The sequence below is a fragment of the Camelus ferus genome, chromosome 18 (assembly GCF_009834535.1).
Source record: "Camelus ferus isolate YT-003-E chromosome 18, BCGSAC_Cfer_1.0, whole genome shotgun sequence".
In the NCBI taxonomy this organism is placed as follows: Eukaryota; Metazoa; Chordata; class Mammalia; order Artiodactyla; family Camelidae; genus Camelus; species Camelus ferus.
In genome coordinates this window covers 21,804,396-21,825,129 of record NC_045713.1, presented here as the reverse complement: position 1 = coordinate 21,825,129, position 20,734 = coordinate 21,804,396, and the positions used below count along the sequence as shown (strand labels likewise).

The window sequence follows — 20,734 nt, the reverse complement described above, 5'->3', positions numbered from 1 at the left end:
GACCTTAAGCGACGCGACCAGATGACAGGTAGCCCCAGACTGCGGCTCCTGCTTCCTTTATTTGGTTCATAAGCCCCACCCCCCCTCCGGGTCCGGCAGGCTGGTCAGGAGTACTCGCACAGGTGGCCACAGCCGGCAGGGCAGTGGGAGCTGCCCTCCAGCCACTTCATGATGTGCTGCAGGTGGCCGCCATGACTGCAGCCCTGGCACCACACGAAGAGACCCTTGACCACGTGGTGGCAGACGGCGCACATGCTGGCGCAGCGGTGGCACCTGTCGCAGACCCAGCCCCGGCTGCTCATGGGCCGCTTGCAGTGACTGCAGTTGACGTGCAGGGTGGTGGAGGCCTGGTTGAGGCAGCTGATGGCGCGGCTGGTGCTGAGCTTGACCACCTGGTTGGACACGTTCCAGAGGCAGAAGCGCTGCAGCAGGTCGATGTAGGACGTGTACCAGTGCTCCTGGTGGTGTGGGGAGGGGGAGGGAGGTAGGAAGCCAGGGTCGCAAGCGCACTGAGGGGCCTCACCAGACTGTGCTGGGCACAGACACGGGTATGGGTGCAGGGGGACCGTACAGGGGCAGTCCTGGGGGTAGCAGCTGCTCCAGGAAAGCCCCCTAGACCCTGTCACCCACCTGGGTCTGCTCGTCGATGTCCTTGCGCACACGTTCACCCAGCACGATGAGCACGGATACGGCCATCTGCACGTCACCCTGCTCGGCATAGAAGCGCAGCATGTCACACACCAGGGCGCTGAAGAAGTCAGGCGGTAGGCGGCTGTCGTACAGTGCGTGTGAGACAGAGATGAGTGAGAATGAGGAGTCCATAGGCACCAGGGAGGCTGCGTCTGCCTCACTGCCGCTCACGTGGGGCGAGTCAGCCTTGTCCTGCAGGTGCTCAGGCCCGGGCGGGGTGTCCACAATCTCGTGGCGCAGCGGGAAGGCCTCCTGGGGCAGCACGTACTCTGGCTCCTCGGCTGTGGTGCAGGGCGGGGTAGGCAGGGTCTGAGTCTCTGGCCCCGCCTCCCCTCCCCTCCCCCTCCCCAAGCCCCACTTACAGTGTGCATGCTCTGGGTCCAGGAGGTACAGCTCATCCTCCTCACCCTCCACATCGCCCAGCAGATAATCCGCAGGCACATCGCTGCCCTCGGTCTCCTCGTTATCTGCCCAAGGGAGTGAGGGCATTCAAGGGCCGGCTTGCTCTGGCATGCCCCAGTCCCACTCCCATGAACGCTCTGTGCCTGCCCTCTAGCCTACCTTCATTGGTGATGAGCGTGGCTGAGGAGTCCAGCAGCACTGTGTCACTCCGTGTGTCACCCTTGCTGCGGTCCAGCCGCGTCTCACTGCCCAGCCCTGGGGCCATATCCTTCAAGTTGAAACTGGGGGGAGGGAGGGTCAATAGGTGGGTGGGCTCCAGCAATCCTACCCACTAGGGAGTGCCACCCCCAGGTGTCTACCTGTTCATGAGTGGCAGGCCGCAGGAGCTGCCCTTGCCCACACTGTGGTTGAGGTTGGTGGCAGGCACTAGGCCAGGGCTACAGTAGATGATTCGTAGCATGGTCCACGTCTGCGCCACCTAGAGGTGGGCACTGGTCACTCACAGGGTCCTAGGTCCCTGGCAGCCTGTGCAGGTACCCCCCCCCCCCCACGGAACCACAAACCCTCAGCTTTCAGCTGCCCCAGGGACCCAATGTCCTGGCCCACCCCAGATAGGGGAGCTGAGGCTCTCTCGGGAAAGACAAAAATCCTAGCCTCCATCCAGCAGAGGCACAGAAGGAAATGTGGAAACGAGCCTGGGATCCACGGAGGTGATGAGAGAAGCACTGTGGACTTCTGCAGGGCCAGATGCCTTGGGAAATCCAAAAGCAAGATAAGCCAGAAAAGGGGGCTCCAGCCCCACAATACCCCAGACCGGCACCCCAAGAATGGCACTGGCGTCTGGCCCACTCTTGGGGCTCTGGACACCCTCAGTTACTGGGGCAAAAGCCAGTGGTAGCCTTGACCAGAGCCAAGCACCAAACTCAAGACAGGGTCTGGGCTTAGCAAAGTCAGAGAAGCCTCCTGATGCTGCCCCAAGGTCATGGCCCCCTCAGCCCAGCCTCACCTACCTGGTTGCGGCCAAGCTCTCGAGCCACTTTTGCATTGTGGTCACAGAGTTCAGCCAGTGGCCGGCCAGCCAGGGCATAACGTTCAGCCGTGTCCACAAACCAGCTCATGCTACCACTGCCAGGCTCCATTTCAAAGACACTGAGGGCACTGGAGGCAAGGCCTGCAAAGGGCTCAGCTGGATCCAGCTTGCGCTTGAAAAAGATTGGGTGGCGCCGATCCCCGGTGTAGGGTTTGCGCCCCGATTCAGTTGCCACTAGGCTCTCCTTGGCTGCAAAGGCCAGATCCCCAAAGAGACCGTAGCAGAGACCCTCAGGGTTGGCGCGCTCAACGGGCTGACTGGCATCACGGAACAGGTGCTGGCACAGGGTGCTGTCCTTGGAGCCGGAGAGCAGGAAGGAGGGGTCATGTGGGTGGCGCCAGGCGATGCCTGTTGTGACGTCGCGGTGTTCCTCAAACATGGCGGCTGGCACAAAGGGTCGGCGCACATCCCACACGTAGATGTTGTGGTCCACCATCATGGAGCACGTGGCTAGGTGGTGGCGGCACTCAGGTCGCCACTTGACTCTGGCCACAGATGCAATGGTTTGCACACAATGCACCTCCTTAGCTCGGTGTGTAGTCATGTCCCAGACCTTGACCATCTTGTCACGCCCACCTGTGGCCAGCCAGCCCCTGCAGAAAGCCCAGGAAGCTCTCAGTGTCCTCTTTTGGGATGGGAGGGCTCCCCACTCTCTGTCTCACATGCCTTGAGGCAGTGAGATAGCCCTTCCATAAGCCCCACCTGCCTTGCCCCGTCGCCCCAGCCCCCACCCCACCCCACACCTGTCCTCTGGGTGCCAGTCGCAGCAGAAGACAGGCCCATTGTGGGCTGTGAACATTCTCTCACAGCGGTCCGGCCGCCGAATGTCCCAGAGCTGCACGTTGCCGTTCTCAAAGGTGGAGGCGAAGGTGAAGTAGTCCCGGATGCTGAACTGGACGTCACGCACACTCTCAGACTGGCCTGTGGGCAGGACATCAGTGGAGCCGAGAAGGTCAGGGGGCCAGCCTCCAGGGAGCTCCAGGAGGGACAGCAATCAAGAGCGGAGCCCTCAGAATGGATGTGGACTGATGTCACATCTGCCTGTGACCCAGGTCAGGAGGCCTGCCCAGGGCAGACGGGGGTACAGAGAGGGCTCACAGAGCAGACAAGAATAGCCTGGGCTGGCAAGCAGGACAGGCATTGGGTGTTTTTTTGACACAAACTCCTGGACCTTGATTTTTCCTGGATTCTGTGTCTTGACATCAGTCCTTGTGCAAAGCTGTGGCCAGCTTCAGGACTGGGTATCAGAGCATTGAGTGAACAGGAGCCTCACTGGGCCATCTGTCCACAATACGTCACAGGCCTCAGGCCCAAGGAGGCATGAATGGGCTGCCCCCACCTCTGCCCAGTCCCTTCACCTTTAGCTGGAGCTGCCAGGTCAGCTCCAGAGGACTGGAGGCCTTGAGGGTCATGTCCACCCTTGTGGACCACTCCAGCTTTGTCTCAGCACAGGTAGCTCAAGGTCTGTCTTAAGAGGGCCCCCAGTTCTCTGAGGGCTCTGCCCTATGCTTCACTTGATCTCATCAAGGTGGAAGAGGGAAAGCTGGCTCAAGTTGGGCTGTCAGGGGGCTGGGCCTCCTGGGAAAATAACTGTAGGAGCAGCACCAGGCTGTGTGCCACACCGCTACTGCTTCCCTGGGCTGAGGACCCTGGAAGTAGAAGACATCATGCAGTAAGGTGGCCTGGAGCTCTGAGACAAGGGAAGAGGCAGTTAAACAAACCCTTTGCTCAGCTGCCCAGGTTAGTTGTGGATCTGCTCAGGCTCTACCCTCTCCCTGATCCTACACCCAGCCTCAACTCCTGCTGACCCCACAAGTGCATCAGAGCTACGACCACACTCCAGGTACCCCTCACACTTCCATCAGGCCTACCCCTCCCCTGCTGACCTCCATCCACTCTTCCAGCTAGGCTGACCCCCTCCTCCAGGAGGCCGTCTGGGAGCACATCTGAAGGCTTTTAATGCACAGAGCACTTCTCAACATGCCTAGACAGGCTAGCTGCCTGCAGAGATGCACACCTGCCCAACCCACCTCCAAGGGCCTCACCCGAGAAAGTGCTGACAGAGTCCTTCCTGCGAAGATCAAAGCACTTCATGAAGCCATCCTGGGAGCCACTGAGAAGCACATGGGCCTCGGTGGGATGGAAGCAGACTTTGTTCACTGTGCGCTTGTGCTCAGTAAACAGCTGGTCCTGCTTGTTGCGGGACGGCCGGCCCAAGTTCCAGGTGACCACCACACCATTGGTGGCAGCTGTGGCCAGCAGGTTCTCATCCATCTGGTGCCAGACAACATCTGCACAGCTCAGGTTGAGTGAGGGCTTGCGGCCCACACGCAGGTTCAGCTTCTCCACAAACTGCTCCTCCTCGATGGCATAGATCTTGAAGATGCTGCGACCGGCCACCACTACCTGGGCTGCATCACGGCACACACTGATGGCATTGGCTGGTGCATCCAGGTGGCAGTGCATGGTGCGGCCCGTCAGTGCGCTGCCACCCAGGGCTGTAGTCACGCGAGACATCTTCTCCATGGCTTCACAGGTGGTGGGGACAGGTCAGTGAAGTGGGCAGGCCTGGTCAGGCTGGAGGCAGGGGCCTGTCAGTTCGGACCCTTCACCCCTGGTGGTTCCTCCAAAACTGCTTAGGCCTGGACTGGTCAGCCTTGGTGAGCCATTCCAAGGCAGTCCACCGTTAGTCAGTCTGATAGGCAAGTTCCACCACTCTGGCCAGGCAGTCAGAAGGTACTGCCCTGAGGCTAGTCAGTGCCATGTCTGACTTCTGGGGAAGACCCTACCTGGTCAGTCCCAGGCCAGGCCACCTCTCGAACCGCACTCCCCCCCAAAACAGCCAGATCAGAACGGTCACTGGACCTTCAGTCAGTCAGTTAAGTCAGGTTGTTCCACCGTCCGCACAATTGGCCTCTGGGGAGGGGGGTAGAAGGGCTAACGGGGCCCAGAAGACACAGGCTGTAGAGGGGCGGGGGACACAGAGGGACTTCAAGGATCAAGCTGTTTAAGGAGCCTGGGGGTGTCTGGCGGGACCGGAAGCAGAAGAGGCTGGCGGCGCGGAGGCTGCGGGAACAGAGCCAGAAGAACCGTATAAATCGCTCCTTCCGAGAACACCCAAACCATTTCCTAAAATTACCCAGCCGAGCCGGAACCGCCGCGCCGGAAGCAGCCCGTCTCTTTCCCGCCCCCACGCCGGACGTGGTCCTTTACTTGCCAGCCCCTGGCTGGAAGCGGACGCCCACATCACCAAAGTTCCGGATTAGGGAGCTGCGCTGGTAGAGGCCGAGGTGTGTGGTTCAGGACTTGGGTACAGAGGCTCCCCGATTGCGTATCGGGGGTTGTTCTTTTTGTCGCAGTATATTAATACCAGTGTTCATCTCTCCCCCAAGGTCCGTCGGCAAGTCTAGGCTTCCTTAAACGAGTCCCGAATCCCTCCGTCGTCTCCGCCTCCTTCCTCATTCTCCGCCAGACCCCGTGAGCAGCTTCCTGACAGCTTTCCCTGGGTCACTCGTTCCCCCTGATCTGAACCCCGCACAGCAGCCAGATACCACTCTTTGGCCTAAGGTCCCTCTGAAGTTTCCACCGGACTGTGAATAAATCGCAAACTCCCGGCGTCTTCCTTTCCCCGCGCACCTCTAGGCCCCGCAGCTTCCAGCCCGCCGAGTTCTTTCCTGCCTCACCGCCATCACACGTTGTCGCTCTCTCTCCATAACGCGTCTTCTTATCCTTCAGGGTTCAGCTTAAGTGTCACATTCTCAGAAGCATTCCCGGACCACTGCATCTAACACTGCCTCTCCGGTCACTGTCACCTCCACCTCCACAGCACTTGTCACAACCTTTTCCTTTGTATACTGATTATCGTCTGTCACATATGTGTGTGAACTCTACCAGGCAAGGATCACATCTTTCTGTGTCTCCAAGAGCTCCAACGTCTGACATGACCTGTTCACAACCCGCTCAGTGACCATCTCTGAGCCTCCCTTTCTCTCTTGGGTATGATCCCTGGTCTGTCCTTGCCGTGTGATCTTTAAGGACACCCTTGACCCTCTCTTAACCTCAGTTACCCTGTGCAGGAAACAGGGCTCATTTTTGCCCTTCTGAAAGGATAGGTTAGATCCTAGATATTTTGGACGGAATCTTATGTGTAATGATTTTAGTGTCTCTCCCTACTTAAGCAGTGAGAGGTTAGGGACCTTCTGTGTTGGTCACTGCTGGGTTTCCAGTCTGGCACAGTGTTACCAGCCTCTACATGTTTGTTGAAAGAACCAATAAGTCTGATGAGAGGTGCACAAAAATTCAGATGTATGCCACTCAAGACAGATACACCCTCCCCCACCATGGTCTGATGACCTAAAAACAATTCAGACCTGTGTTTTTACAACTTTTTAATATATATTTTTATAAACAGGTCACGTGATAAAATAGCACAAGAAACACTTACCAAATATAAGGTTATATCTTCCGCATATACAGGAGAATGAGGTCGTTATGTACAATAATAAAATGATTTTAGGGGTTGGTTGGTTTTGTTTTCCTCTCTCCCCTTTTTTCCTCCTACAGTCATTGGAAATATCACAGCTTCAGTTGCATTAATACTTTGGACAAATGGACAGCTGCCCCTCCCCACTAGGGAGCTGTGGGGAGAAGAAGCTGAAGAAACTGGCTCCTGACCACCTCAACCCTGGAGCCTCTGGCCAGTGCTCCAGGGGCAGGGAAATCTTTGGGCTGTTGAACTGTTTCTCTTCAACAGCATCTCTCTCTCTCTCTCTCTCTCTCTCTCTCTCTCTCTCTCTGTCTCTCTCTCTCTCTCTCTCACTTTCTGGCTCTCTGGAAACTGGTTACTCTCTTCCAACCAGATTGGGGGGGTGTCCCAAAATTGGATGTGGGTGCTGTACATCCTGGGGCTCAAGGTTGGGATGGAAAGGGGTCCCAGCCCCCTCCTCAGCAATTGCCAAGATGTGCCAGCACCCCCAGGACATCCCAGCGTCTTGGGATTGGACAGAACATGGTGAGCCCATGTGGGCAGACAGAGATTTGGGAAGATGGGTTGAGGGGTGCAGCTAGAAAGGAGCCCTCCCTCCTCTGGGTGTTAAGGGTGTGCTGGCCACTGGAAGATCAGAGTTGCTGGCTGGCACTGGCCGTAAGCCTCAGCTGGGGCCCCCCTTTTCAGCTTCCACCTAATGGAGACCTGCCCAGGGTGAAGTGTGGCGCTGAGGGTCCTGAACCCAGCTGGCTACAGGGGCTGTGGGGTGGGGTCCACCCAGGACTGCTCCCAAGGCCCCAAGGCCTGCAGGCCATGAGGTTCACTCCAGCTTAAGGTCTCACAAGGCAGCTGTACCACCACCGCTGGGTTGAGGCGGACTGGAGCCAACTGGGCTAATGTTGATTATGCCAAGGTCATTGTCAGCCTAGCGGCCCCTCTCCTAATCCAATTCTGCCCTAGCCTGGCGAGGGCCCAAGGACCTTAGGCCTTGGAGTCGGGGTGGGGCGAGTAGGGACTGTTTCATACGGCGGCAAGGAAGAGGAGAGGTCGTTGGGGTCAGGCTGGCATGAGGAGGGGGGAGGGTGGGTGGGACTTGGGCTCCTGGGTGGGCCATGGCTTTGGCGGCGGCCTGTTTCCCCTCGCACCCCTCGGAGGGCTCCAGGCGCGGTGCAGTGGAAGATGCGGGAAGCCCTAGGGCTCTTCCGGGCCCCTAAGTCCTGGGAGACCCAGTTCCCCTCAATCCCCCTGGGCCCTGCCCGGGGTGGGGGGACGGCGGGGAGACAGAACAGGGTGTGGCGAGGAAGGCGGTAAGGGTGGCCGCCTGGCGAGCTCAAAGCGCTCCCAGGACCAAGCCCCAGTCCCCCACCGCCGGCGGGCGGGCGGGCTGGCGAAGGATGGAGGCGGCTGTGGCGTGGTGGAGGGCGGGCGTGCAGTGCGGGCACGAGGGGCATGCACAAAGTCCCCGAATGTGCGTGCGTGCGCGGGGCTGGTCAGTCCGCCGCCCTCCCTGCCCGGGGCGGGGCCGGGAGGAGAACAAGGGGCCGAGGAGCCGCGGCTCAGCGGCGCCCCGGCGTCCCCGCCCAGAGCGCGGCGGGCTCCTGCGACGGGGGCGGGGAGGCCCTGCGCTACTCGATGACGAGGCAGCGGGGCAGGTGCTGCGAGAAGTACTTGAAGAGCTCAGGGGTGGCCCCAGGGCAGTTGGTCAGCTCCAGCTCCTCCAGCTCCTGCAGCTGCACCAGGCCCGACAGCCCTGTGGTGGTCAGCAGCGGGCAGCCTGCGGCGGGCGGGAGGAGGGTCGGCGGCTGAGTGGGCGGGGCCCGGGGCTCCGAGAGGCCGAGGCGGGGGGGGGGGCGGGGGTCCTCTGACTGAGACCTGGGCCACAGCGAGTCAACCCCAGGTATGGATCTGCACAGGGGACCCGGCAGGGCTGGCTTAGTAGGACTAGGTGTGGGTAGGTGGTCACCGTCCAGGAGGGCACCAGGGGGTCTCACCTGCCAGAGACAAGAGACGCAAACTCCTCATGGCCAGGAGGTGCTTCAGCCCAAAGTCCTGCACCTGCGCGGGAGGGCGAGGCGAGTTTATTTACGTTGGCTCCCTGAGGGAGCCTCATTCCTGGGGTCAGGCCATAGGGGGCGGGGGATGGGTTCAAAACGGGGGTTTCTCAGCTCCCCACAGAGTCGGTGAGGGCCCTGGGGACTCCTTTCTCTCCAATTATGTCGGCCGCTGGGTGTGGGGGGATCCCAGACTTCCCTACAAGATCTGAGTGGGCCGGGTGCAGGTCAGCTGCTTGTCTGGGTGGGGGATTTCCCCGTGCCCCCCACCTCCCCTGCCTACTCCCCAATCTCCAGAGGCGTGGAGGGCTGGTACCTGGCAGCACCATCGCAGGTAGAGACTGCGGAGGGAGGACATTGTGGACAAATAGCTGAGGCCAGTGTCCGTGATGCGTACACACCTGTGGTCGCAACAGAGGGGGGCTGCCCACCTTCAAATCACCTCGCCCGGTCCCCTCAGTTTCGACCCCTTCCTTCTTTTTCCGGAGTGCCCCTGGCGTGAACTCCCTGCCCGCCACCATGGCCCCGCCCTTTCCATAGCCCCATCCCAGCCAGACTTCACCCCTACCTGGTCACTGAGTGCTATTCTCTACTCCAGAGGACACAGCTCAGCCCTGCCCTCACTTGGCTGGTGTTTTATCAGGGCCCCGCCTCCCTAGCCACAGCCCTACTCTAGCTACAGGCCTGTCCACTACTGGAGGCTCCCTAGTTAGAAGGTCCAGTAAGCCTTACCCAGCCCTGCCCTCCACAGCCCCAGGATGGGGGGATACGCATACCTGTCCAGCACGAGCTCCTCCAGGCGGTGCAGATCGCAGGCCACGTACTCGAGAGCCATGTCGGTGATGCGTGGGCACCACGAGAGGTCGAGGCTGCGTAGCTTGCGCAGGTTCTCGGCTACAAGCTCCACGCCATCATCGGTGACCTTGGAGCAGCCAGAGAGGCTGAGAGCAGTGAGATTGGGCAGGCTGTGCACCACATTGACCACACCGTGGTTGGTGATCTCCCAGCAGGAGAGGAGGCGAAGCGTGTGTGTGCTGTGGCCTTGGCGCGCCGTGAAGTAGGCCAGCGCTGTGTCCGTCACGTGGTAGGCCTGCAAGCTCAGCTCGGCCAGGTTGGGCAGCAGCTGTGAGATGGCTGCAATGGCGTCATCGGCCACATTGATGCAGTCGCTCACGCTCAGCGAGGTGATGCGAGCACTCAGGCTGGACCACAGCCCAGCCTCGGTGAAGTCGTTGCAGCCCGACAGCTCAAGGCGCACCACGCCTTGCATCTGCTCCAGCATCACCTGCAGGCGGGCAGGCATGGGGTCAGGAGGCCTCAACCTCGCCCTCGCCTTGGTACAAGCCTATCACCGATTCCCCAGGTGAGCCCCTCCCTGCAAGGCAGTGGTGAGGATGGTAGGAGTCAGGGCAGAAGGAGCCCACTGAGGGGCAGGAAGCTGTGTTCTTGAGCACGTAGATGGTATAAACATGCATCAAGCTGTATGCTGACAAGTGCACTTACAGTGTGTTCATTACACCTGAACAACATTCAAAAAAGGAGGCAGGCCACAGGAGATCTGGGAGCCCAGGGCCTGGCTGGAGTAGGTGCTCAGAGCCGTTGGTGTTAATGGTTTGATTATTAGAGTCTAGGTCCTGCACAGCTGCTCCTCCAACCTCTGCCCCTACTCCTCCTACCTCCTCCAGCATCCTCCCAACCCAAAGTGGGCTTCAGAGGCATGCAGGGCCCCGAGCTCAGAAGGGCCTCACATTTAATCGGCTACTTTGCTGTCACTGGCTTGAAATTGTTAGTCATCTTGGAACATGGGACCTGACTTTTCAGTTTGGACTGGGTCCCCCCAAATTATGTAGACAGTTCCCCACCCCAGAGCCATGCTCCTCCTCAGGGCACCAGCCCCGCTCTTGGCTGCTTTGCTGCTTGGTGCCCAAGCTTCCTCTCGGTACTGCCTCCCACTTCCCCCCAACACATGCTTAGTGGTTGCTGCCTGCCCCTGCCCCTGATCCCTGCCCCTTCCAGGCCAGTGTCAGGGCGCACCTCCAGGCCAGCGTCAGTGATGGTGGAACGCTTGAGGCTCATGGCCTTGACACCCTTCTTGGAGAGGGCATAGTTGTCGATGAACTCACAGATGTCCAGGTCGGAGACTCCAACCAGGCAGAAACCCTCAAAGCCGCGTGCTGCAAAGCCCTGCAGGCTCACAAATTCCTTCTCACCTCCAGGCAGCACTGTGTAGAGCTCCTTGGCGTGCAGCACAGGTGTGAGGCCCGCCCAGAACTTGGGCTGATAGAGCACACGCCTCCAGGCCTTGCACACCTGAGCCAGCACGCACTTCTCGCAGGCAGAGAAGTACCAGAAGAGGCCATTGAGGATTTTCTCGTCGGTGGCCAGTGGTGGCCGTTCTGCTGGGGGCCCAGGCACCGGAGCTGAGGCTGGTCCACCAAGGGGGAGCCCCGCCGGGGGGCAAAGGCCCCCGGCCAGGGCAGCCCGGGGCGGCGGGGCAGCCAGGCTGGGTGGTGGGAGGGAGAGTGGGGGTGGGTGACAGGGTCGGTTCTTGGCAGCTGGTGTGCCCTTGGTGATGCTGGCTGTGCCCAGGCCGTTGGGCTGGCCTGGCAGCTTCACCAAACCATTGCGAGGCAAGCATGGAGGCTTGGGATCGCCGTTGATGCCCGGGCTCGACATCTTCCTCACTCGGTCTGCAGACAGGATCCAGGAAGAGGGAGTGAGTTTGCTGCCGGCGTAGAGCTGGGCTCCTTTCCATCCCTGGGCAACCCTTCCCACATCATTCCCAGAACCACCCAAAAGAAGGGGTCTGAGTGCAAGTCCCACCCCCCAGCTACAGGAGGGCAGGGCTGGTCATGACCACGACGCTCCCTGAGCACCTTCTATATGCTCTTAGCTCAACTTCCACCCACTCACAGAACATTTTGCCACATAGGTACTACAGCTCCCATTTTACAGATAAGAGAACAGAGGCTGAGGGAGACAGACACTCACCTGTGACTGCTCCCTTTGCCTTTGCTACCCTGATGCCTACTGTCAGTGCCTGCGAGGCCTGCCTCTACTGGGCAGGGGCTGAAGAACTGAGGGTTTGGGACATTCTCTGGTCCCTCCTCTATGGGGTGCCAGGGTACTCTCTGGAGTGGTTCCAGTACCCCCTCTGAAACTCACACACCAACCTCGGAGAATCTCAGTGGCTACAGGAAGTTCTGTGGTTCAGAATCTACCCAAAGAAAGGGCAAGTGTCTTCCTGGGGTGTTTACCATGATCCAGCACAGTTAGCCCTGGAAACATTATTTCTTCAATCCTTCACTCAACCCATTGAGGATGATGCTATGATGACTGTACCCATTGTATAGGTGAGGAATTCATGGCTGAGGCAGCCGAACTGCTTGTCTGAGGTCATAGTAAGTGGTGGAGCCAAGACTCAGACACAGAGCTGGCTGTGGAAGGCTATGTGTAGGGAGCTTCCCACAGGGTGGGGCTAAGACCATCACCCAGCTCCCTTCCTCAGGCCTCTGAGGCTGTGAATGGTTGGCAGAGTTCACTGGGCACAGATGACCCTGGAGACAAGGGGCAGTGGGACCCTCACAATGCCATCATCTATTCTTCATTCTAGATCTCCTGCCTGCCCCTACCTCAGACATTCAGCAAGAAAGTAATGTACCCAGTGGCTCACCCCACCCTGGCTGTATAGCCTTGGTGAGCCACTTCCCTTCTCCATGCCTCATTTTCCTCACTTCAAAGCCTAGGAGGTGATGATATCGCCTCATGGGACAGTGTGGGAAAAGGACAAAGTGTAGTGCATGGCTTGTAGTGAGCCTGCTGGCGAGAGGGGAAGAGGACGGGAGTCACCAGGAATGGGGGAAGCCCGTGGTCCCGCCTGGCTCTTCCCAGCGCCATGCCCTCCACTGGCTTCCAAGCCCTGGACAGGACAATACTTGCCAGGATTTCACGTCTGGGGAGGGGGTGCATCCTGGCCTGGGACCAAGGGTCTTCCTGAAATACGTGGCCCTTGTGGCTGCCAACCCACAAGCCTTTGGGTCCAAAGGCCTTCCTGCCCTGGTAGCCATGAACCTCCCGGCTGCAGTCCACCCTGGGTCCTCCTTCCCCAGAGGAGGCTCCCACACCCTGGTTGCCCCTACTGCAGCTCATGACCACTCTTGCTCACACTGGCCGATACGGGACATCCATAACAACGTTTGCTGAATGCCCACTGGGTTAATTGTATATTTCAATCTCACAGCAGCCCTGGTGGGGGCACTACTGTTACCACCGTTTTCAGATTAGGAGCCTGAGGCGCCCAAGAGTTACAGTTTGCCCACAGTGGCAGGGACAGCCTGACATGAGGGCTGCTCCAGATCCCTTAATGCCAGTACGTAGGAGGGGACCATGATGGGACAGCAGTGCCTCATTTTGGGACAGGATGAAGCCTACGACTGTCCTCCTCCACTCCTGGGGCCAGGGGTGAGGCTATCCTGGCAACTCCCTCCTGTGAACTGTGCTGGTTACAGAGAGGCAGCCCCAGCTTGAATACCTTCTGTGTCCCTGAAGCAGGGCACGGCGGCTTGCCACAGACCGGGCGCGGCCGGCCTGACGCCTGCCGGCAGCACCATGGACAGCGTCCCTCCAGCCGCCTTCCGGGGGCTCGGAGGCCAGGCCAGGCCAGGCCCGGCCCGCCCGCTCCACCACGGACAGCGGCAGGACCTCGGGATGGCCTGGCAAACCCAGCTCAGCAGGGAGGGGCCCTGGAGGCTGGAGGGAGCGGGGAGGGGACGCCGGCTCGGCTAAGATTCCGAGGAGGCGGCGGAGGCGGCACCAGGGGAGAAATAACTCAAGAGCAGTACCGATTTAGGTTGAAAATGCTCTGAGCCATGGGTGTGCACGTGGAGTGCCTGAGTTGACGGGATCACGTGTATGCCCCGGGCATCTGCGGGGCTCCCTCCGCATCCCCCGCGGGAACTCACATTTGCATACACCCACAGTCTCATCCCCACCCTCCAGGCCTCTGGGTCGAGGTGGCCCATGGAAGAGAGCTCAAGGGAGGGAAGGGCCAAGCCAAAGATGGCCCTCAGCAGCCTGTGGGGAGTGTCTGAGGCCCCTTGTCCCACACCCCCATCCCAGGCCAGAAGGCACTGGCCGGCCTGTAGGTAAATTCTCCTTCCTCAACCCCTCCCCCCACCCTAGATTGGAGCTGCCTCCCCAGAGGCAGCCTTGCTGCTCTACAATCTTGTCCATAGTCTTGCTGTGCTCCAGCTGCTCCCTATACTCCAGGCTCATTGACCTAGCCTCAGTCCTGAGCTCATGTCACAGATGGCTCTTCCTGCCAGTTAGGCAAGAGGTCCCTGGGGGGCTGAGATGAGGGCTCCTCTCCTGGCCTGGCCCCACCCACCCAGCCAGACAGGTTGCAGAGCCCCCTATCTTCTTGGTACCTGTGACTGCCCCCACTGTACCCTGTGGGGTTAGGAAGACCTGCTTGGATTTTCTTGCCAGGATGGGGCAGGGGCAGCTGTCAGTCCACTGGGGACTATCTCCCCGCTTTGGGACAAGCACCAGGAGCTAAAACCAGGAAAAGGGGCTTTAAAAACAAAGATGGCCAAGTTTGCACTCTTCTTAGCCTCAGCCCCTGGTGTGTTGTGTCTGTGCAGAGTGGAATTCTGAGGGAGGTCCCCTCCTGGGATGGGCTGCGGGGATTAGAGGTTCCTGGGTTCATTCCAGGGGAAGACAGGAGATGCTGGTCACTACTTTATTTGTTTTGTCCATACCAGCCTGAGCCAGAGCTGGATCAGGGTGCCACTTGGGAGAGCTGACCATGGTCTCTGTTTCCCCAGCTGACTCATGTCAAGCATGGGGGCCAGAGTGGACCTAGGGAGCATGATGGGGTCCTGGGGACTCCTGGGAGGACTTCAGAACTTGGTGACTTCCTGGCTGACAGTCTGCAGATCACCATGTGGGACTTCCTAAGGAGCTGCCTCTTCTGCAGGTCAAGTCACTGGGCCCTGAGACCCAGCAAATCCACCTTACAGCCTCACTTCCAGTTCCTTTCCATCCCTGACCCTAAAGTCCAGCCAGACCCCGGTACCGCATTCCTCCTTCCCTCCCCGTCTCTGCCTGGGTACAAGCTGGTTCCCCTGCTTGCTCAGTAGACCTCCCTACTCCTTAACCCTGCAAGCTTGTTCTCTTGCATCTTCAGTGTGAGTACTGCCCCTGCCTCTCCCTGTGGGACCCCCACATCTCCAGAGTCTCTGTCATCACTATCTACCTGCCTACTTCTCCCCTTGGCTGGTGACTCCTTGAGGACAGACAGCACAATGGCTGAGTGGCCTCTGGCAGTTTGCTGAATGAATGAAGAATGGCAGTTCATTTATCAGGGTCATGCAGAAAGGGGTGCAGCTGCCAGAGGCCCAGGAAGCAGGATGGAGGGCAGTCAATGCAAGAGCTGTAGTTCAACTCGTCAGTCTTGGTTGTGACAGAGGCCAGTGTCCACATGGGAGGGGGGGCCACTGGGGTTGGGGCTGGGCTGGTGTCAGAGTCTCTGGGAAGTCTCACAAGACCCTGGGGCTTGAGGTGGGCCTTGCCATTATTCAGACCCTTGGGAAGAGGATGGCTCAGGTCTCCTTTTTGGCTGAGTACCCCATTGAGTGCTGCAGGGTTAGGAAGCTGGCTGCCTGTCCCGCATAATCTGGCCAGACCTAAGGGGAAAGGGACAGGAAGCACCAGAAAGGAGGGAAGCCTGGTCCTGTCCTGCTCTCCCAGCACCACGTCCACCTCCCCATTGCTGTCTGAGCCCTTCGTATGCCTCCAGACCACAAGTGGGGAGCCAGAAAAACTTACATCAGGTCCATCTGCAGTGGCAGCCCCAGGGTCTGGGGTGACACCTGAGGTATCTTGGGATTGGGGACACACTGCGGGCTGACACACTCCATGACAAGCCCCGTGACTCAGGCACATTCACATCCCTGCCACTTTGCACATGTCCTCGCAGCAGCGCAACCCTCCCGCCCCCAGCTTGGAGATGCTTCTGAGGTGCAGGCTGCCCCACCCATGCACCAGGGGCTCTGGGAATGGAGCATGTGGGCCTTGAGGGAGACCTGAGCTGGTGCTCCAGCAGACTGAGTCCTGTGGCCAAAGTCAGGGCAGCTCAGCCATATGGGACTGTGGGCACCTTGGGGAGTGGATCCTGGGCTCCAGGCCTCATCTTGGCCCCTCTGCTCTGAAGGACCTGAGCCCCCATCCAGTCCCTGCTGCTTTGGGCGGCTGCCCCAAACCCTCCCAAACGAAGGAATGTGGCCTGAGCCCACTCTCTGCAGCTGGTCTGCCTAGGGCTCATCCTGGGCCATTGGTAGGGAAGGTTCTGGGCCACCCACTTACCCCACAGAGCTTCCTTTGCCACCACCTCCACTTTCCCCCCACGCCAGACCTCCGAGACACAGCAGCAAGCTCCTACGTGTGACAAGACAGGGGCGGCCAACAGCTAAGCTGTGCTAGCCAAGGAACCCCTTCCCCGACCTCTGGGTGAGATGTCTCCCTGGCTCTCAGCCATGCAGTCCTTCCTGAGGCCAGACCCAGCTGTCCTGAGTGTCCTAGGTCCCCTGACCTCAGAGGCCACTTGTTTCCTTCTGACCAGTGGGAGATAGGACTCGCTCAAGTGGCCTGGAAGTGGATGTAAGCTGGAGGATGGGATCTGTCCAGTGAACCTCCATAGCATTAAAGGTGCTTGTAGGCCTGGCCCAAGGGGTAGTAGAGGTGGGGGCACTAGGCAGTGGAGGTGGCAGGCACTGGGCCAGATGAGTCCTGGGGTCCCCTGGGGCCCAAACAGCCCTCTTTGCACTGCCCATGTTTATGACTGGGGCTTGAATTTCCCTCCTCCCCAGACAGCTCTTGGTCCAGCCCTGTGGCCACCTCCTGCTGGGCCAGTAGGTCTCCATCAGTCCTCTCCCCTGGTCTGTGGGACCCCAAACCTCTCAGGGTCCCAACCCAACCCAGGCCTTCTCCAAGGCTGCTCTCTAGTAGTCCTCAAAGGAGTCTGCTGGGAGAAGAGGCCCTATGCCCCGCTTGGCACAGGGAGGCCTGAGCTGAGCCTGGTCAGTGGGTCCTGGGAAGTGGCAGGTGAAGCAGCATCCGCCATCTGCTCCTTCCATGGAGGGAAAGCTTCCTGTGCAGATGCTGGGAGGGGCTGGAGGAGTGGCCACTGGCCCATGGCTTCCCTGAGGCTCCAACAGCCAGGCCTCCTCTCCTTCTGGGGTCATAAGTGGGGGACTCTCCCCATCCACTCAAACTTCCAGAAAGACAGGACTCCCCCCAGCAAGTCTCAGAGTGCCCAGTCCTCCTTCTGGGGCCCTCCAGCCTTGGTCAGCTCCCAGCCCTCCTCCAGAACCAGGCACATGGCCAGCTCCCTCCCTTCCCCTTGTTCTCCCACTGTGGCAGCTCCACACAGGGTTGGGTCCAGGAGGTGTCCAGGGGCAGATCAGCTCCAGGCCAAGCGTCCACAAGCTCCTCCGGTAGTGTAATTATACCTAACACCTCTCTCACAGGCCCAGGGCTCATGGTGCTGGGGTGGGGAACCCAGAGTGCAGTCGGGTCCAGGACCTCACCTAAGCAGCCCAGCTGGGGGTCTGCAATTCAGCTTCCACAGGGCCACAGTCAGGTGGCACCAACCTACAGCCCAGGTACAGTTGCCATGGGGATTGAGTCTCGACGAGGCGGGCCACTGGGGTGAAGGGCTGTGGGAAGGTCTGGCAGGGCCAGAGGCCCAGCTGCAGCAGCCAGGGAAGGGGCTGCGGTTACGTAAGCCCTCTGGGGGTGGCAGCGGCGGCGCTGTCCCAAGCCCCCTCCCCACCCCCTCCTCATTGTAGTATCCACGGTGTTGTGGCCTGGCCTCCTCCCTGCCCTGTAGCCTGGCCCGGCACACACACCTTACCTCGGCCCGGGCTCCTGGCTCATGCCACGCTGTCCACCGGGCGTCCTCCCGTCATGGGGAGCCCGGCATGCGCACCGGCGAAGCGGGGAGGCGGCCGAGGTGCTGGCCTGGCCGGCAGGGCCCGGCCGCGCCCCGCGCCCGGAGCCCCGGCCTGGCCGGCCCCCTCGGCCGCGCTCCGAGAGGAACTCCCCGGTGGGAGAGGATCGGCCGCCCCAAGCCTCCCACCGGGGAGGCTGAGGCTGTGCCCAGATAAATAAGGCCGCTTTGCAGGGAGCCAGGAGAGCACCTCCTCCCTCCCTTCGTCCTCCTCCCCGCGCTCCTCCTCCGCCCTCCTCCCAGCGCTCCTCCGCGGCCGCCGGCGGCGCCGCGCGCGCCCCCCACCCAGCCTTACGCGCCGCGCCTTTGCGCGCTCCCGGCTCCAGGAGCCAATCCGGTTTGGCGAGCCCGGGCGGGGGCGCCGAGGATGCCAAGCCCGGCCTCGCCAGCCCCGCCCCGCCCCGCCCTGCCGCGCGCACAGCGCGCTCCCGCCGCGGTGCCCACGGGCACGCGCCAGCGCGGCTTGCACCCCTGCCCTCCCTCGCCACGGGCGCTCGCACAATAACAAACCTGGGCGCATGGCCGGGAGGGGAGGGCCGAGTAAGTCAGGGCGCGCGGCCGGAGAGCGGGCCCGGAGCAAGCTCTGCCTGTGTGAAGCGGTGGGGAACCCCAAATCCTGAGGGGCGAAAAGGACTCGAGCCCTTGGGCGCCAGCGGTTGGCCCAGGGGTGAGCGAACGGTCCGACCCTCTTCCTCCTGGCTCCTCCTGAGGAGCAGAAGGTGAGGCTCCCTTCAGGGCACTCATCTGCGCACCTGCTAGGTGCCAGGCACAGGAACCTCCCTCAGTGGGGAACACAGTTGCACACCTGCAAAGCCAGAAACAAGTGACTAGGAGATCATTTCAGAAAGTGATGAGTGTGATGAAAGTAAGAGAGCCACGGAATGGTGACCCCAGGAGGGTGATGGTGATAGTGGAGTTCCTGAGGACATGACACCAGAGCTGAGACCCCCCCAAGGGTGAGAGGGCAGAGAAAGTTGTCCAGGGAGGGGTGTGCAAAGGTCCTGAGGCCTTAAGGAGCCTGGCGAGTACCCTCTGGAATGGACTGGAGGTTTCAGTGGTGGCAGCTTAGTCTGGACAGACTGGGAAAGAGGGTGGGGTGGGGTGTGGTGGGAGGGTGTGGAGGGCTCTGTCTGGGCCACTGGGGACACCAGGCCTCCAAGCCGGCCCAGGACAGAGGACAGAAGCTAATGCTGTCCATTCTGGGGTCTCCTGGGAGCAGAGATGGCAGAGGGAACAGGTGTGGGGAGAGCAAAGTGGGGTCTTCGCATCAGAGAAAGGCCTCAGAGCTGAGAGACAGCCCCCTTGAGAGAGCCTTAATAGAAATGAAACCAGTGGTGTCTGCAACATTTTGACAGGAAGTGGGGCCCAATGAGGCTGGTGTAACGGGAGGGCAGTGGGAGGGGGAACCAGGCTGGTCTGACCCTGGCTGGTTTGAGGGGCATTGTGCCACTCTTGCTGTGTGTGGGACACTGGATGGGGTGAAGGCAGCTCTCCCATGTGGCTGACTGCAGAGTCACAGTCTCGCTGACGCTGACCAAAGGAGGAGGCTTGGCCTGGGCAGGAAGGGTGGGTTGCCCGAAGACTTCGAGGTGACTGGGAGAGTGTTTGTTGTCCAACCCATCCCATTCCCTCCAGTGTGTGGGTCTGGCAGTTTGGCCTTCCAGCTCAGCCTCCACCCCATGTGTGCAGGCACGGGTCAGCATGGACCCTGGTGTAGATGGTGTCCTGACTGGTGGGCAGGGTTTCACTTGGTGCTTTGAGGGGGTCAGGAGGTCACTTGCCTTGGGAGAATCTGAGCACTTGCTTAGAGGGACATGAAACACTACTGTGGGGCTCCTCTTCCCCCTGCCCCCACCTGTTCTAGTTGTAGAGGGGTCACTTTACAGGCATGTTTGGTCCCCATGCTCCCAGGGCTCCCTCTGCTCTTTGCTGCAGCCTGCAAAGCCCTGAGTCTCTGTCACTGCTGGCCTGAAGCCTTGCCCTGTACTTGGCCCCTTGCTCTTAGAGCTTCAGCTACACTGGCTTCCCTCCAGGTCCAAGGGGGCACCATGTTCCTCACCTGGAGCATCACCTCATCTGGAGAACCCCTCACCTGGAGCACCTCTCACATGGAGCACCCCTTATCTTGATGCCTAGACACCGAAGAGTCTCTTCAGTCCAGGTGGCTGGGGGTTTCCAGCTCTGGAGTCATGAAGGGGTGAGGACCAAAGGCTGTTGGCATGTCCCATCCTGAGACCTTGGAGGGCTCTGAAAGAGGGAGCCACTGTCACATCAGGGAATCGGCTGCTTACCACAGAGTTCCCCACTGGTGGCTCTTGAGGTCTGGGGCAGTGGCTCTGAAACTCCTTGAGGCTCCTTGCAGGAGGTCCTCAGGCCTTTCCTTGGGGGGCTCTGGAGTGGAACGTGTGCCCTGGAACCACAGGCATGGGTCCCAAATCCTCCCTCCCTGGATGAGGCCTCAGACAGGTAGTTCTCCTCCTGGAAAATGAGTCGGGGGTCCAAGAGGATGCTCTGAAGATCCTAGTGCAGCACAGGTGGTGAGAACCCCATGCTCCAGAGTGATCAGGCTGGCTCTGAAGCTTCCTGCTCTGGAGCCATGGGCCAGATGGACACTGCTCCTCACTGCCTCTGCTCCCCACACAGAGACAGGGGCGCCAAGAGTGCCTGGGGAGGGAAACATATAGGGTGGGCAGGTGTGTTTGTCTGTCCTGGCCACTCTGCAGCCAGAATGGGCACCTACGACAGTGAGGACCTCACAGCCTGGGGCGACTGTGGCAGCAATGGGTGGCGGGCAGCAGGCAGTCGGCCTCTCTGCTGTTTCCAGCTTCTGTTTCCCTGCCTTCCCTCCTCCTAGGACCCAGGCCTGGCTCACCAGGGGCAGGGGGGCGGAGCGGCCAGAGCTGAGGATGACTCAGGGCCCAGCTGTCACCATGGCAACCCTGTTGCCTAGCAATGGCGGTCTCCCAGTAACGGCTGTCTCCTAGCAATGGGATATTTTCCCGGGC

At 60.2% G+C, this 20,734-nt stretch overlaps 2 protein-coding genes across 2 annotated transcripts; both read right to left on the bottom strand.

Moving 5' to 3' along the window:
* Positions 1-37: 37 nt before the first annotated feature.
* On the bottom strand, positions 38-5,562 carry WDR24 (WD repeat domain 24). Its single transcript, XM_006172626.3, has 8 exons — positions 4,228-5,562; positions 2,926-3,103; positions 2,103-2,775; positions 1,452-1,570; positions 1,252-1,373; positions 1,053-1,157; positions 631-971; positions 38-458 (listed from the first exon to the last, which is right to left on the bottom strand). Exons 1-8 carry the CDS (start codon positions 4,706-4,708, stop codon positions 105-107), a joined length of 2,373 nt encoding a protein of 790 aa, XP_006172688.2. The 5' UTR covers positions 4,709-5,562; the 3' UTR covers positions 38-104.
* Positions 5,563-6,181: 619 nt separating this feature from the next.
* On the bottom strand, positions 6,182-17,954 carry FBXL16 (F-box and leucine rich repeat protein 16). Its single transcript, XM_032460615.1, has 6 exons — positions 17,634-17,954; positions 10,754-11,409; positions 9,496-10,004; positions 9,036-9,120; positions 8,660-8,723; positions 6,182-8,442 (listed from the first exon to the last, which is right to left on the bottom strand). Exons 2-6 carry the CDS (start codon positions 11,393-11,395, stop codon positions 8,294-8,296), a joined length of 1,449 nt encoding a protein of 482 aa, XP_032316506.1. The 5' UTR covers positions 11,396-11,409; positions 17,634-17,954; the 3' UTR covers positions 6,182-8,293.
* Positions 17,955-20,734: the final 2,780 nt, after the last annotated feature.

Coding starts and splice junctions, on each gene's coding strand:
- WDR24 (XM_006172626.3), bottom strand. CDS start 4,708: ATGGAGAAGATGTCTCGCGTGACTACAGCCCTGGGTGGCAGCGCACTG. Junction 3,104..4,227: donor CTCTGTCAGCACTTTCTCGG/GTGAGGCCCTTG, acceptor TCCTGCCCACAG/GCCAGTCTGAGAGTGTGCGT. Junction 1,374..1,451: donor GGCCTGCCACTCATGAACAG/GTAGACACCTGG, acceptor CCCTCCCCCCAG/TTTCAACTTGAAGGATATGG.
- FBXL16 (XM_032460615.1), bottom strand. CDS start 11,395: ATGTCGAGCCCGGGCATCAACGGCGATCCCAAGCCTCCATGCTTGCCT. Junction 10,005..10,753: donor TCACTGACGCTGGCCTGGAG/GTGCGCCCTGAC, acceptor GCCCGCCTGCAG/GTGATGCTGGAGCAGATGCA. Junction 8,443..8,659: donor GCGTCTCTTGTCTCTGGCAG/GTGAGACCCCCT, acceptor CGCCCGCCGCAG/GCTGCCCGCTGCTGACCACC.